The 16,603-nt window shown below is 47.4% G+C and overlaps 1 protein-coding gene across 8 annotated transcripts in view; it reads right to left on the reverse strand.

The window, feature by feature from the left end:
• PAFAH1B1 (platelet activating factor acetylhydrolase 1b regulatory subunit 1) overlaps positions 1-16,603 on the reverse strand; it is a 480,612-nt gene that overhangs the window by 87,739 nt on the left and 376,270 nt on the right. For all 8 annotated transcript variants that reach the window (XM_085649933.1, XM_085649934.1, XM_085649932.1 and 5 more), the window contains one exon: positions 16,295-16,396. In XM_085649933.1, the coding sequence (XP_085506059.1) occupies positions 16,295-16,396 (102 nt within the window). The remainder of the gene's footprint in view (positions 1-16,294; positions 16,397-16,603) is intronic.

Below are 16,603 nucleotides of genomic sequence, written 5' to 3' on the forward strand. Positions count from 1 at the left end.
TAGGTTTAAACCTATAATAACTGATAAAACCCCATCGAAGGGAAATAGCCCTCACCAGTGTAAACATATAAACACTGAAAAAAACCCTGCACAACCACAAACTAATTGCCATTCAAAGAAAGGAAAAGGATAGTGAAAAAGTAATTTTTATTTCTTCCTGAAGGGGCCAATACAATGTAACTTTGTTATACAAGGTAGCTGTAAGAAAGACTGGGATAACGTTATTCTGCTTGAGTTTTGTTGTGTAGGGATGTCACTAAAATATGGTTTCTTCTTCCTTTAGTGAGTTTTATGTTCTTTGGTCTAAAGATACAGGGGTTATAAGCATGTTTGAGGTGTTTTGTATTTATTTTATAAACTGTAGAGAATCAGGAAATATCAAACTCATTAGATTTTTTGGTTACGTTTGAGTCTTTCACTGATAGGACAAATGTAGGTTTCATAAGTTCTTTCCCAATATGTACCATCACATTTACCCACAGAGAATGGGTAATAACCCTTAAAACATCAGCCCCTTTTCTAGTGAGTCATTATTGATAGTAGGTGAATTGCCAAACACCCCAGGATTTAAACATTCAATGCAAGGTTTAGTGACAGGTATATGTGAAAAGAGTGCATTCACAAAGCATCTGGGATAGTGATGAAAACATGACACCAGACTTTTAGAAAACATGGAACGCTGTGTCTCTTGGAATGCTGCTGCAAAAAGTTCTTACCAAGTTCAACAAAGATTTGAGTGATATTGTATATATTTGCAGTGATTCAGCTATGTATATGAAAAAGTTGTGATGACCTGTTAAAATCGATGTCTGAGCTGAAGTGCTTCCCTGTAAGAGATCCTTGCCACTTGTTAGATAGTATGTGGAATTCATCTTTACAATCTTCAGCGTTAATGAAGGTTATTGACATTTTAGTCCATTCTGATGCACTGTTTTGTTATGCGGGGAAACTAAAACGCAAATATTTTTCATGTTGTGCTTTGTGTGGCATCAAACAAAGTCATCCCAACTGTGTCACTTAGCTGGTGGTTCAGTCCTAAAGGCCATGAATGCTATATTATCCATGTGGCAACCGTTTACAGAACTTTTGCTGAGTGATGATGCCAAAGGCAAGAAATGTGAGAATCTTTGGTCACATATTGATAGTGATTTTTTTTTTAAAGTACACTCTTCTGCATTCTTAGATTTTTACAGGAAAGCATGACTGCTGTAGTGGACATAATAAAAAAACTAGAGTCTGAAAACACCCTTGCCTACCAAGTGTTCAGCATAATTTGTGTAGATGTGAAACATCTCCTTGAGAGAAGGCTGGGAGACACTTTGGCACTGCAAGATGTTCCATGTTAGAGTGCTTGCCACTTGGTAAACAAAGAAATGTTGAGGAGCAATTCAGGAACTTTTATTTGACAATGTATGAGAAATAGCCCTTCACCAACCATGGCATTTGAAGTCAATGAAGCCTCACTTTGGTATGCTGCACAAGTTATAGATCCCTTCTGTAAAGGGAAATTTCCCCCAAAGTTTCAAAAGTGCTGCTTTATTTTTGACTGCTTCAATAACTGAGGGCATATGCCCCCAGTTCAACACATATGTTGCAGAACCTGTCACAGAGAATCACAATCTTCAGGTGCACCATTATTGTATTGTATTGTATAGTGATTTATAAAGTGCGATTGCTGCCCAATGGGCGTCCAAGCGCTAAAGGCATAAAAAACAGAACTGATGAGGGATGGAAAACGAGCTTAGGTGGACCTAGCAAACAAGTAAGTTTTCAGCTGCTTTCGGAATGAGAGTAAGTTGGGATTGGACCCGATTTGTAGCGGGAGTGTGTTCCACATCTTCGCGGCGTTTAAGGAGAACATCCTTCCTCCGGTCCTGACTCTCCGCACTCTTGGGACTACGGCTAGAAAAGCTTCCGTAGATCGAAGGTTTCTGTTAGGATGGTATTGAGTAACCAGTTTGTTGAGGATCCTTGGACCAGACCCCCAGAAAGCTCGATGGGCGATGCATAGTGCCTTAAATGCCACTCTCTGCTTTACTGGGAGCCAGTGTAGGGCGACCAGGGCAGATTTTGCAGACTGCGTCCTAGGAATCTGCAGCAACATGCGTGCTGCGCAGTTTTGGACGACCTGCAGTTTTCGCATGGACAGCTCTGGGGCCCCCACATACAGAGCGTTATTTGAATCCAGCCGGGACTGGATCAGGCCCTGAACTGCCACTTGTTTAGCTTCCCTAGGGAGGAGGGGGAGGACCTTCCTTAGTGTTCTAAGTAAGCCAAGACAGATAGCGGAGAGTTTAGTGGCCTGGGTGGAGAAGGAGAGATTTTTATCCAGCCATACTCCCAGGCTTTTTACACTCTTTGGGGATGGGGGGTGTGCCCAAACATCCAGGCCACATGGAAGGGAGTAAGGTGAGTGAAGCAGTGCCTAGGAGCATGAGCTCCGTTTTGTCTATTAACTTGTTTATTAGCATGGAAAGTTATGTCAGTGGCCAGAGTTAGCAAATTGTGTACTGGCAATTTTGGCGTTGCCTGTCTCAAGTGCCAATGTTGAGAGGGCCTTTATACAGATAAAAGTTTACATGGTAAGGAAAGAGCGACCATGCATGACCAAAGACTCACTAAAGAAGTATTGTATGGTGTACTACGATAAGTTTGATTTGTAATAATGTATAATTGGACCTCATATACACTGTACGTACACTGCCTATATACCATGCACTATCAGTGCAGAAAGCAAGCAATAACAAAAGCAAAAAAGTTCCATAAACACTGGAAAAACACTGTTGTTTTTAATGGCGCAAAAATTTGTAAGCACCGATAACCACTGTTTAAGGTATGGAAAACACTTTAAAAATCCCCACCGGAATTTACCAAAAATAGAAACTGAAAACAGGAAAGCCTATGTATATACTATACCACAGTGAGGTATAGTGTGCACAGAGTCCAGTGGAACCCCAAAGGTAGGCACAGGTAAAGTTAGATAGCACCTCTCTATGTGTGGTAGAGCAGTAAGGCTGTAGCAGAGGACAGTGTTAAGCATTTGTTGTACACACTCCGCCATCAAATGAATGCACACACTTAAAGACTGAACTTCAGACCAATTATTTTTGTACAAAAATATTCTTAGTTATTTTATTTTCTAGAACCAAGAAAGCCTGGTACAGGTAACCAATAAACACTTTGCAGTAAATATACAATTGAAATACAGTATGGATTGAAATGGTATATGCACTTTGTTTTGACTTACAGTATTGTTGCAGAGAAATGCAATGCTTTGTAAATACAGTACTTGGACTTGAATGGGCTTTTCAGTAAAATAGCAGGTAAGTTACTTTTTAGATTACTTTTCTTACACAGAGTAGTATACCTGGATACTACTCTGGGGTATTTCCTGTAAACCGGTAAGTAAAAGGGTTTTTGTTAAACAGTAACATTTTAAAGAATTTCTTTAGGTTCTCAAACTGCACACTTAGAAAAGTTTCCAAGAAAAACAGTCCCTGTTATCCTATGGAGGAAAATAATCTTAATGGTTTTAAGGTAAGTATTTGGTAGTGGGAGTTGAGGTTCTGAGGGTAGACTCAGGGGTCCCCCAGGGTCAAGGAGGCACACTTGTTACACCCTCAGCGGCACTAGGGCAGCCGGGTGCAGAGTGCTGAGGCCTAATGTTATCCAATGGATGACAGGAGGCCTCTGGTTGGTGGCTGCTGACGAGCAGGTCACTTGGTTGTGGGAGCAAAGCTCCTGGACTTTAGCTCAGGGTAAATGGGGGAAAAAGTAGCAACGGTGTACCCTCAGAGGCATTAGGGCGGCCAGGTGCAGGTTGCTGTTTCGACATTCGGCGCTCTGTTTGCAATGGGGAACATACGGTTTACAAAGGCACTGCAGGCTTGGGGACGAAGGTCTTCTGGGTGTGACCACCACTTCAAGAGGTAAGTTGGGGGTTGGTTAGGCACCATCGGTTTGGCAACCCAAGACCATGGGGCGTCAGGTGCAGGGGGGCATTTTTGGGTTGGATCTTCTTACCAACTCCGGGTCGTGGTTGGGGGGACCTTCCTGATTTTAGGCTGCAGGCGTCGGCTGGAGGTTTGAGGCAGGCCAGGGGTGCGCTGGATCTCGGGTTAGGATCGCCGTGGGGACCTCCTCGTAATGTTTGCCCACTCGAGCTGTGGACAGCGGGTGCAGAGAGGTAAAGATTTGCAGTGTCCGGCCGGAGCCAGAGGTTGCAGATGAACAAATCCGGTGTTCACGGAAGACAGTCTTTGTGGTTGAAGGCAGGCAGGTCCTCCGGGGTTTGAGGTTGCTGGCTGCAGGACACACTGGGATTTCGCAGGAGCAAGTTCGAGGTGGAGACAGGCCGGTAGGCCTGGGGCCCAAGTCAGTGGGCGTCATCCTCTTGTTAGCTTCAGCCCGGCTGTTCGGTCCTTTTCTTGTAGTTTCTTTGTTCAAGACTGCCTCCTAAATACTGCATTTAGGAGGCGTTTTAGGGGTCTCGAGGTTAGTAGCCAAAGGGTCCATTGGCTACTGAACTTAGGGTGACTACACCCTTGGCGTGCTCACCCCACATGGGGGAGTGAGCCCAATCCCTAATCCTGACTGGGGAGTGCCTGCCATCTGCAAGATGGAGGGCACTGAAGAGTGGGCTTCACCTCGCCTCCCCCACCTGAGGGGTGGAGTTGACAGAGGTGGGCACACCTTCTGGACAGGAAGGGGGCCAGCTCCTGATAGCAGGAGAGTCTGGGGGTCGCATTACAAAGGCTGTCAGGCCTTTGAAGCTCCTCTGCCACAGATGGCTCTTCCTGGCTTGAGGGAGGTGTGAACACCTACACCCAGAAAAAGCTTTGTTTCTGGGCTCTGGGAGCGAAGGACCCACCCTGTGGGTCCAGAAATATGTCATGGTGGCAGGCTGGTGTGTACCAGTCAGGGAACCCGCCAGAATCTCTAAGATGCTCTGTGTGTGCATTTTTCATTAAATCCCACACTGGCATCTGTGGGGGTTTAAAAAAACTTCTCAGGTTTCAGTGTAGCCATTACGGTGCTGTGGAGTTCGTACTGACAAGCTCCAAGCATCATAAACTCTTAATGGCATCACAGCACTTACAATGTCCAAGAATGGACTTAAACACTGTAGGGGTACAGGGCTCATGCACGTGTACCCTCACCATTGGCACAGGAGGTGACTGAGCTATGCCATGGCAGTGGGTTGTAGGCATGGCACATAGGAATGTGTGCCATGTTGACTTCACTTTGTTCTGTACCAAAACACGTAGCTTGCAAAGGCATTGTGTGTGTATAAAGGTACAGGGCCTCTAAGGTGGCATAATAAGTGCTGCTGCCCTTAGAGGTCTTCCCTGGTCACAGTGCCATGGGTACCTGTGGTACCATTTACCAGGGGCTGACATGTGGCCAGAGATGGCAATTGGGTTAGTTTGGGGTAAAGATCACAGGCCCTGGGAACCGGATTGGCACGGACCCAGAACACATCAAGTCAAAGTGCATCAGTAGTCTGGCTAAAAGTGGGGGGTTACTGCAACAAACCCAGCTTCTCACAGTGATCTTTCCGGAATAAGATTTAACTGGAGTATGTCGCAGATCTTACCGCTCATGCCTAACACTGCCAAATTTGCCGCAGAATTTCCATTGAGCGGGTGCGAAAACGAAATTAAATATTTGGGCTGGACTATAAATAGGGACAGAGAGGAAACTCTTTGTGCCAACTATGGTACTGCTGTTGAAACTATTAGCACCTGGGTGGACCGTTAGGACACACTACCTCTCTCCCTGGCCAGCAGGGTGGCATTGATGAAGATGAATATACTGCCCAAACCCCTATCCCCATTTATCAACATACCCTACTATCCAGGACGCCCCTTTAAGACTCTTTGATCTTTACTTATCAAGCTGGCGTGGGTGGGGAGGGATGGGGAGGAAGGCGGGTGTCGGATCATGACAGAGCCAGTTTCAAGTGGGATTTGAAGCCCCAGATATGGAACTATATTACCTCAGTGCACAATCCCATTATGCAGTATACTTGCTCCATCCACCGCCTTATATGCCCCACCTGGCCATTTAGCAGGGATACATGGCGCCCATGCCCCTAAATTCTTTCCTGGGAAATCCGGTCTCTGGAGAGGGAGTGTTCCACCACACTCTAACCTGCAAGAGCTTAGCTAAAATAATGGACAAACCTGTGCTATATTCCCCTCTAATGCCACTTCCGCATCTACCACTCGCTTCAGTCTCTCAGGAGGTGGCATGTCGAGGGATGCTCCGTAAAAGGAACCGCTGTGTATGGGGAGATTTGCACCAGTAGGGAAGGTTTAAAGAACAGGAGCTTTTGTCCCGAGACAGTCACCCGACTGGAGGTGTTTCTGTACATAAGGCTGAAGCATGCCAATGTCCCAGGATTCCCAGTGGAGCACCCCACATTAGAGGTTCTGCACAGTGTTGAAAATGTCAGGACCGGCGCACGCTGTGTCCCACATATATCGAACTGCGCTGACAGAACAGCCACAGCTGACTTATGGGGTTAGGGAAGAAAGGGTTAACGATTTGAAAATGCCACTGACGGACAAGCAGTGAACTTACTGTTGCTCACAGACCGAACCCATCACGGCGAGCAGCCAACTGCGAATTATTCATGTTAAGTTCCTACACAACTTAATATACACCTGCACAGCTATAGACATACAAACTGAGAAATGACAATCGTTGCCTGCGCTGTCAGCGGGAGGGAGCAGACTTCTTGCACCTAGCGTGGCAATGCAGCGAGGTTCAGCAGTACTGGCGGGAGGTGTTAGACGCACTGTCCAAAATGATCAGCACCCCTGTCCAGCGATCTCCTTTGCTTGCACTCTTGGGTTACACGACTGGCATACAGAAACTGAATAGGAAATTTGAAGCATTGGGACTCCTGCTGGTCAAGGGAAGGGTGGCTTGCAGATGGGGCAGAGGGCGGGCCCCCAAATTCAAAGACTGTCTTACAGATTTCATATATTGCAAGGATCAGCTTACGATTTATGCAGATTTCCTGCCTGCCCCATCTCGTCCCAGAGACATTTGGGAGCCCTTGGTGGAGTAACTATGTGAACATGCAGATTGAAAATGTGCATATCTGATTAGATGCACGGGAAGTCCCGCTGAGGGATGTTTGGGGGTGGGGGGTGTGGGGGGTTTAGCGCAAGGGGGCACTGCCAACTGGAATGAGCTCCGGTATTAGGGCAGAAACTCGGTTATATGTGGCGCAATGTGTTTTGTAAGCAAGAAGACCTCGTACATAATCAACAATTTGTAAACGGATGTGTGCTGAGAACTAATGCTGACATTGTAAGACTGCATGACAATTGTATTTATATTCACTCATCATATGCACTGTTCATTTGTATGTTATGTGCTATGCATTGCCTATTAGAAAATTTTATAAAACAGGTTTAAAAAAAAATCTTCAGCTTACTTTGTAAACGACAGAACTCTTCTAGATGCAAAAACGATATACTTAGCAAAAACTGAAATGTCACCAGAAAAACAGTTGCCAAACTTCTTACACAAACTTTTTTTTTTTTTTTTTAAACTGAATGTAGAGGAATTAGGGCGAAGTAGCAATACGTGCTAAATTTATGCTAAACTGAAAAATGGCACCCGCACATTTAAGAGCTGTACCCTCCAGTATCCCATCATGTTCTGTAGCTGGCAGTCATTTCTTTTTTTGGTGCCTGGGATAGCAGAGAACTAAACGTTTTCCCTATGAGAAATCTTTCCAAACCTCTTAAAACATTTTCACTCTATTTAGAGTATTTTGTAGTAATTTTCTGATATTTTTAATTTTGTCAAAAAATGTCCTGCATGTGGCAGGAATATGGCAAACACTGACCCACATTGTCTATGTATTCTCTACTTCCCTGAAATCCATGTCCTTGACAGATGCAAAGGATTTAAGGTATTTTTCCAAGTGCACCATGAAGGACAGGGAGATGTCTCTTCATGGGAAAGAGGAACTGAAAAGTCAGCAAGAGTACCTGTCAGACTGAAGCAGAAGATCAGGGGAGCAAGGAGATGGAAATTCCTTTATCAGTGCTCCAATCATTATATCAGACGATTTCCATGGGGGAGATCCATGAAGGAGACGTCAAATGGAGATGCCTCTGCATCATGATATCTGACTACCACACCGAGACAGTACAGCAACAATCTGTTTCTATTCCAGGCTAGATCAATATTGAGGAACATTTCAACATCCAGCGATCACAAGACATCCAAGCAGCACATTTGCTTTTCTATTGGAAAACCTGCAAACTGACTGAAGGTTTAATTGGTACATTGGACTGAACACTAAAGCATATTCACCATTCAGACCTTCCTCTCTAATGGTCATTGAGCATTTTCCAAGTCCTGTTACGCAAACTTCACTTCATCAACCACCTCCAGCTTCTCTGCATCCCTCCAGGTGTGCGAGAGAGGTTCTACAATGTCACCCATTTCTTTTAGTGGCAATTGAATGAATATGCTACTTACCAGTATGCATCTGTTCTTGGCATGTAGGGCTGCTGACATTCATATCTGTGCATAGATCGCCGCCTAGTGTTGGGTCCGGATGTTTGCACGTTGTTGTCCTGGAAGAGTCTTCGAAGTATCCTTGGATAGGTGACTCCTCCCCTGGACTACAGTGCGCATGGGCATCCTCTCCATCCTCAGATTGTTTTTCGCCATTGTGGCAGTGATGGAGTAGATACAGAAAGTGATGACCATGCTTGCAGTAATTCTGAGAGCTGCAGCTGCGACAGGCGCCGGGGAGGAGGGAGGGCGATATGAATGTCAGCAGCCCTACATGCCAAGAACAGATGCATACTGGTAAGTAGCATATTCAGTTCGAGGCATGTGGGCTGCTGAATTCATATCTGTGCATAGAATACATAGCAGTGCCCTCTATTGGCGGCGGCTACCCGTGCCAGCTGCAGCGGTCTGAAAAAGTGTTTTGAGAACAGCCTGTCCTACAGCTGCCTGCTGTTTTGACTGCACATCTACGCAATAGTGTTTTGTAAATGTGTGTGTAGTGGACCATGTGGCTGCTCTGCATATATCATGCAGGGGAATATTTCCTAGGAAGGCCATTGAAGCCCCCAACTTGCGGGTTGAGTGGGCTCGTGGTGGAATAGTTAATGTGCGTTTTGCCTTTTGATAACAGATTTGAATACACTTAACTATCCATCTGGCTATCCCTGCTTTGGAGATGGCGTTACCTTTGTGTTGTGGGGCAAAGGCAACGAACAGTTGTTTTGTCTTCCTGAAGGGTTTAGTCCTGTCGATGTAGTACATGAGGGCCCTCCGTACATCTAGTGTATGTAGTGCCCTTTCTGCAACAGTTTGTGGGTTTTGGAAGAAAACGGGCAGTTCAATAGTTTGATTCATGTGGAACTGCGATATTACTTTGGGCATGAATTTGGGGTTGGTACGTAGCACGACCCTGTTGGCGTGAACCTGTATAAATGGCTCTTGAATGGTTAGTGCCTGGAGTTCACTAACTCTTCGTAGGGAAGTGATCGCTACAAGGAAGGCCACTTTCCAGGTAAGGAATTGAATCTCGCATGAGTGTAGAGGTTCAAAAGGTGGACCCATCAGGCGTGTGAGGACCAAGTTGAGGTTCCACATTGGAGCCGGTGGGTGACTAGGTGGAATGACTCGTTTGAGCCCTTCCAAGAATGCTTTGATGGCAGGTACTCTGAATAGAGAGAGGTGCTGCCTGGTTTGCAGATAGGCTGAGATCGCGGTCAAATGGACACGTATAGAGGTGTACGCCAGATTGCATCGGTATAGGTGTAAGAGGTAACAGATGATGTTTTGGATGGATGCGTCCAGCGGGTTAACGTCATTATTACCGCAATAAATGACGAACCGTTTCCATTTGGCTGCATAGCAAGCTCTGGTAGTGGGTCTCCTGGCCTCCTTGATGATGTCCATACAGTCAGGTGGCAGGTTGAGATAGCCAAACTCTAGGACTTCAGGAGCCAGATCGCCAGGTTCAGCTGTTGCGGATCTGGGTGCTGAATCTCTCCATGGTTCTGCGTCAAATGCGCGGGTTTGATCCGCAGCCTTTGATGCGGCACCACGGAAAGTTCGAGGAAGGTGGTGTACCACGGCTGGCGTGCCCACGTGGGAGCAACTAGGACGAGTGTCAGGGAGTGTTGTCGGAGTTTGCGAGCCACCAGCGGTATCAACGGTGCTGGGGGAAAAGCGTACGCAAATCTGCCTGACCAGTTCATCCATATCGCATTGCCCTGCGACTGCGGATGTGGGAATCTGGCGGCGAAGCTTTGGCATTTTGCGTTTTCGCTTGTCGCGAATAGGTCTATCTCTGGGTGACCCCACTGCTGGAAGTACGGTTTGAGTACCGATGGGTGTAACTCCCACTCGTGCATCTGGTGGCTGTGTCTGCTGAGCAGATCCGCCATCTGGTTGTCCTTGCCAGGGAGGTGTTCTGCCATGAGGAACATGTTCCTCTGAATGGCCCACTTCCACATGCTCTGAGCCAGATGAGACAACTGTGGAGAGTGTGTTCCTCCCTGCTTCTGTATGTAGTACATTGCGGTCATGTTGTCCGTCCGGATCAACACGACCTTGTTGCACAGGTGTACTTTGAAAGCCTTCATGGCCAGGAAGATTGCCATCAGTTCCAGAAGGTTGATGTGCATCTTCTTCTGTTGTGTCGTCCATAGTCCCTGCACTGTGTAGTGGAGTACATGAGCTCCCCAACCCTGGAGAGACGCGTCCGCTGTCAGTACTATCTGTGGGACAGGCTCCTGGAACGGTCGGCCCTTGCAAAGGTTTTGTGGATTCCACCAATGCAGAGAGTTGTACGCCCGACCGCTCACCAACACTAGGTCTTTCAACTGTCCTTGAGCCTGATTCCACTGACGTGCTAGGCACTCCTGAAGTGGGCGCATATGTAACCTCGCGTGCGGGACTATGAAGATGCAGGAGGCCATCATGCCTATCAACTGCATAAACACTCGCGCTGGAAGTGAGTGATTGGGTTTGAACTTGGAGATCAGCAGTTGTATGCTGTTGATCCTCACTAAATTTGGCTGAGCTGTGGCCGCCAGAGTGTCTATAGTCGCACCTAGGTACTGTTGTACGTGTGCGGGCTGGAGATGGGACTTTGGGTAATTTAGTGAGAATCCCAGACTGTGAAGAAGGTGAATGGTACGGGACACGTGGCTTGCACATTGCTGGGCTGACCTCGCTTGAACGAGCCAGTCGTCTAGGTAGGGGTAGACGTGTATATGCTGTCTCCGTAAATGTGCTGCCACCGTAGCTAGGCACTTCGTGAAAACCCTGGGCGCTGTTGTCACGCCGAAGGGAAGGACTTTGAACTGATAGTGCTGCCCCTGAACAGTGAACCTGAGGTACCTTTTGTGTGAGGGGTGGATGGGTATGTGAAAATACGCATCCTTGAGGTCCAGTGATGCTAGGAAGTCTCCCTGCTTGAGAAGCGGAAGAACTTGCTGTAGAGTGAGCATGTGAAAGTGCTCTGAAAGAATGTACTGGTTCAGGGGTCTCAGGTCTAATATAGGCCTGAGCGACCCGTCCTTTTTTGGGATTAAGAAGTAGAGGGAGTAAACCCCCGTGCCCTGCTCGTGGATGGGTACGACCTCGATAGCGCCTTTTAGAAGCATACTTTCTACCTCTTGCTGTAAGAGCGTTAAGTGCTCTGAGGACATAGGACGGTTTCTTGGTGGTATTGTGGGTGGAGTGGAGGTCAACTCCAGACAGTAACCGTATTTTATAATATCTTTGACCCACCTGTCCGTGGTGATGGAGTTCCACATGGACAGGAACCGTTGTAGCCTTCCCCCGACAGGTGTTATGTGGTCGGGAGGAAGGGAGAGGGCGTCACTGCTTGTTCTTGGGGGAGGACCTGGTGTTGCCGTAGCCACGTCCTCTGCCCTTGGTACTGGAGCCACGATAGCCACCTCGGGTGTTCTTATCGTAGGTGGTCTGCGTATTGCCCTTGTTATATGTTTGTTGTGACCCCTGTCCTCTGCCTGCTCCCTTGTTTCCGGGGCGACGAAAGGAGCCGCTCCGAAAGGACTGAGTTTGTAGGGCGCCCATGGACTTTGCAGTGTCCGTGTCCTTTTTTATCCTCGAGGGTGGTGTCAACCTCAGGCCCGAACAAATAGTCGGGGTTGACGGGCTGGTTAAGTATATTGTTTTGTACCTCAGGCTTGAATCCTGAGATACGTAGCCAGGCGTGACGTCGTAGGATGACGCTAGTGTTGATGGCTCTGGCAGCCGTGTCTGCAGCGTCTAGTGCACATTTGATGGCAGCATTTGTGAGTAGCTGTCCCTCTCCGATAAGGATTTCTGCACCTTCTTTGTAGGGGTCAGGGAGGTGTTGAAGAAGTTGTTCCAGCGTGTCATAGTGCGCTCTATCGTAGCGAGCGAGGAGCGCTTGAGTGTTAGCTATGCGCCATATGTTTGCAGCTTGTGCGGCAACTCGCTTGCCGGAGGTCTCTAGCACCCTGGACTCTTTGTCCGGGGGAGGAGCGTCACCCGTTGTCTGCGAGTGTGCCCTCTTGCGGGCATTCGCCACAACGATGGAGTCGAGTGGTAATTGGCCTCTGATGTAAGTAGGATCCCCAGGTGCTGATCTGTGTTTTTTGTCGATCCTGGGGTTTATCACTCGTGCCCTGGTGGGTTCCTTGAAAATGTCAGTGGCTGGCTTGAGGACTCCCTTCAACATTGGCAGAGTTTTTACATGTCTTTCTGAGGATGCAAAGGTGTCCATTAGAAAGTCATCTTCGATGATATCAGAGTGAAGCTGCACATCGTGGTTGTTTGCTGCACGTTCAATTAGAGCGTTGAACGCTGCAGTATCCTCTGTGGGTGATGTTTTTGCCCCATATAGCTGTGGGTCCTGTGCATCCAGAGGTGCACTGGGGTCTGCAGGGTCGCCCCAAGTTTGGTCAGGGTCCTGCTGGGCATCAGGGTCCGTGTCCACATGGTAGGGGACTTGGTCATCCATGTAGTCCCCCAATGCATCCGTGTCGGAGCGTGTGGGGGAGGCCTGGTGTGGATCCTTGTAGGGTGAATGGAAAGGTTCATACAGGAGAGGTTCTGAGTCCACCGGCAGCTTCCTCTTTAGCGGGATCCTGAAAGGTTCCAATGGCGGTTCCGAAGTTATCCTTCGGTCGTGGAGAATCATCCTGCCAGTGTTGGCGTCGATGACGTGTGACGGAGGCGTCTCAACAGGTGTAACCGTAGTCTTGGTGACCCGTGTCCTGAGTTGAAACACCTTCGGGATTGTGGATGGAGGCAAGCCGAAGGTAATGTTGGTCGGCACCGACGAAACCGCCGGAGCCCCGATCGAACCGGAACCCGACGGGTCCTGGAGGGCAGCCGTGGTTTTGCAGCCTGGCTGTGCACCAGGTCGTACTCGGGGCGCCTTAGAGGACGTGGCCCCGGTCTGGGTCGCGGCTGTAGATATCTTCGGCGCCAGTGGGGCATCGAGTCGAGGTGCGGAGACCACCGTCGACGTCTTCGACACGTGAGGTTTTGGTGTCGTCGAGGGAGTGATGCGAGGCGTAGCAGGCTGTACGGCCCTCGGTGTCGGCGGCGTCGAAGCCGGTAACCGAGCAGGTTTGTCGGCGCCGATGACCTTCTTCCGTTTGTCGACTCCCACGTCGCCCCTTTCGAGTTCGGCACCGAAGTCTCTCTTGGTGCGGTCGGTGCCGACACGGTGCGCTGGCGTCGAAGGTGTTGAAGGCTTCGATCCGACTTGCGCCACTTTCAGTTTCGATTTCGTAGGAGCTTGAGCAGCTTTCGGTTTCGTGGAAGGGAAACCAGCTGATTTAAGCGGTAATGGCTGCCGCTGAACATCCGAGGCCGGGCCCGAGGGCGGGGCCGAAGGACTGTGTGATAGGTCTCGGGTAAGGCCCGAAGGCGATCCCTCGACCGGAGCCATAGTCTGTGGCACTGGTGAGTTTTCGGTTTGAACAGGTAGGCCTTGTTCATCATTGGCGCTACTCTCTTCGGCCCCTAAGGCCTCCTCGTCGTCTCCTACCTCGGTGTCGTCTTCACCTCTGTGGAAGAGTGACTCGTCGGCCTCGTCCGATCCGGGGTCGTGGTCGGAAACGGGACCGGAGGGTAAGACTTCTACTTCTTCGACGTCGTCGGCTTCGTCGAAGAGGTCAGCTGGGGCCGGTGCCGCGTGCTGCGCCTCGAGCCTCGCCGCTCGACGATTCCGCAGAGTCTTCTTGGAACGGAATCGGGCACAGGCCATGCATGTCGATTCGTCGTGGTCCGGCGAAAGGCATTTGTTGCACACCGGATGGACGTCGATGTGTGGGTACTTCGCATTACATACCGGACACCTTTTGAATGGCGTCCTCGATTCCATCGTCGAAGTAGTCGATGGACAGGTAAATGCGAACAAAGTCGGTGCTGAAAGTCAGTAAACTAACAGATCGTATCGAAACCCGATCGATAAACAGTACCGACGCGAACTAAAGGCCTTGTGGCCTCGACAAAAGTTTTTCCTAACTTGAGCTAAGATAGCACATCCGAACCCAATGGCGGAAAAAAACAATCTGAGGATGGAGAGGATGCCCATGCGCACTGTAGTCCAGGGGAGGAGTCACCTATCCAAGGATACTTCGAAGACTCTTCCAGGACAACAACGTGCAAACATCCGGACCCAACACTAGGCGGCGATCTATGCACAGATATGAATTCAGCAGCCCACATGCCTCGAACAGTACATTTTCCTTTTTAAAAAGTGAATGGAATGTGCAATATAGTTTGTTTATAGGCTGATAGTTAATTTTTTTCTGCATAAATTCTGGCCTTCCAGAAGGGAAAGACTTGACACAAAAATGTACATATGAAAAGTACTCCGGGATCCCCATTCGAGGGCAGGACTATTCAGCGCTTAAAAGTATCAATATCCCATGTCGAGCAACGGTACGCATCAAAAAGCTGTGTAGTGTGTTCACAGCCATGCCCCACACCATTCAAGTAAACTCTTCCAATCCCAACTAAGAATACAGGCACCTTAGATCATATGCTGCAAACTTAAAGGTCACTGCCACCTCAGATTACAATTTACATGCTAGACTTTTGCTGGACATCCACAAACATTTTACATCTGCATGCCTATCAGATGAGTAAGAATGAAACCATGATTATACAGTTCTTCCCCCTCAAGACTTTTCCATGCTTTGAAGACAAAAACTTGTCCTGCTGGATTCTGGAGTATGGAATTTCCAGTGCTCCCCTTTTAACCACCTGTATTCTGAGACACCTGCTTGCGGCTCTGCACTCGCTATAAAGACCTTACATAAATTAAAATATCCCCCATCACAGATGAATCGGTTTTAAAGTGCCCTATGAAGCAATGGAAAAAGGCTTGATCTATAGTATGAGCACATGCTTAACACACTGACCGACAGGTGAGATTCTAAAGATTACTCTGGTGACAGAGGGAAAATAATTTGTGCGGTTTAATACAGGGGAGTTTCCCACTTGTTACTTTGCAGGGTGCTGCTGAGCATACAGATTATCAAAATCAGCTAGGAAGTTTTCAGAAATGAGAAATCAGAGGATGATACGCTAGTAAAATTATAACAGGCTACCCCCTAGTGCACATCCCATCAAGTGAGAGGCTGCAGCAGTACCTTCTCTTTTGGATTGTATCTCTAGAAGAGCTGCAAAATTGCAATTCATTCTTCAATGGCCATGGAGGTTCAAAGGTGCCTAGACAGCAGTTTAGGTGAATTAATTTCATCTTTGAAGTCCACAGTTTGAATAAGAACATATACTTTGTTGGCAGCTCACATTTAAATGCAATCAAAACTTTTAAAACGGTTTCTGAAAATACTGTTTAACAGGTTGTCTACACAGCAGTTCATTCTAATTTGTGCTAGATCAGAAATACAGTGCCATTAAAAAGAACATTCAATTCATTATGAAAACACAGCCAGAATACAACTAACGGTTGTCACTGAGGTAGAATATACATGTTAGCAAATGTTCATGGCTCAGGTATACAATTCCGATTATCCGGTACCAAAATAAACTCCTCTTAATGATGCAATAATAAGACACATGGACAACGGCAACATGCATAAAAACAAAGTTGGTGTAGCTTGTGCCACAGGAATAAACTATACGTTTAAAGGATTATGTAGGAAAACAAGTTAGTGTTTTAATACTTTTATGCATACATGGGATAATGAAAAGCATGGGTATGCAAAAGGGTAACCTTTGTAAGCACAAGAGTGGGGCACAGTAACATTACACTTACGAGTGTCATAAGGCACATGCCGATGCTGATGTCCCACATCTTAATGGTCTTGTCTCTGGACCCGGAGAGCAGGAAAGGCCCAGGCTTGCCACTCTTCTTTGTCTGGTGGAACAATGGTTAAACACACTTTTTACTTGCTTCTATAAATCAACACAAAAAATGTATTCAAAGAACAAAACAAATTGTGGAGATTTGCATCATAACTGGAACTAAATATAGAAAAAAACAATGCATATATTTTAAATCCATAGGTTTAATATCAAATATTATAAAGACCTAAAACTGATATTTGAACCATGTGACTATTCA

The sequence above is a fragment of the Triturus cristatus genome, chromosome 3_2, assembly GCF_964204655.1.
Source record: "Triturus cristatus chromosome 3_2, aTriCri1.1, whole genome shotgun sequence".
Lineage (NCBI taxonomy): Eukaryota > Metazoa > Chordata > Amphibia > Caudata > Salamandridae > Triturus > Triturus cristatus.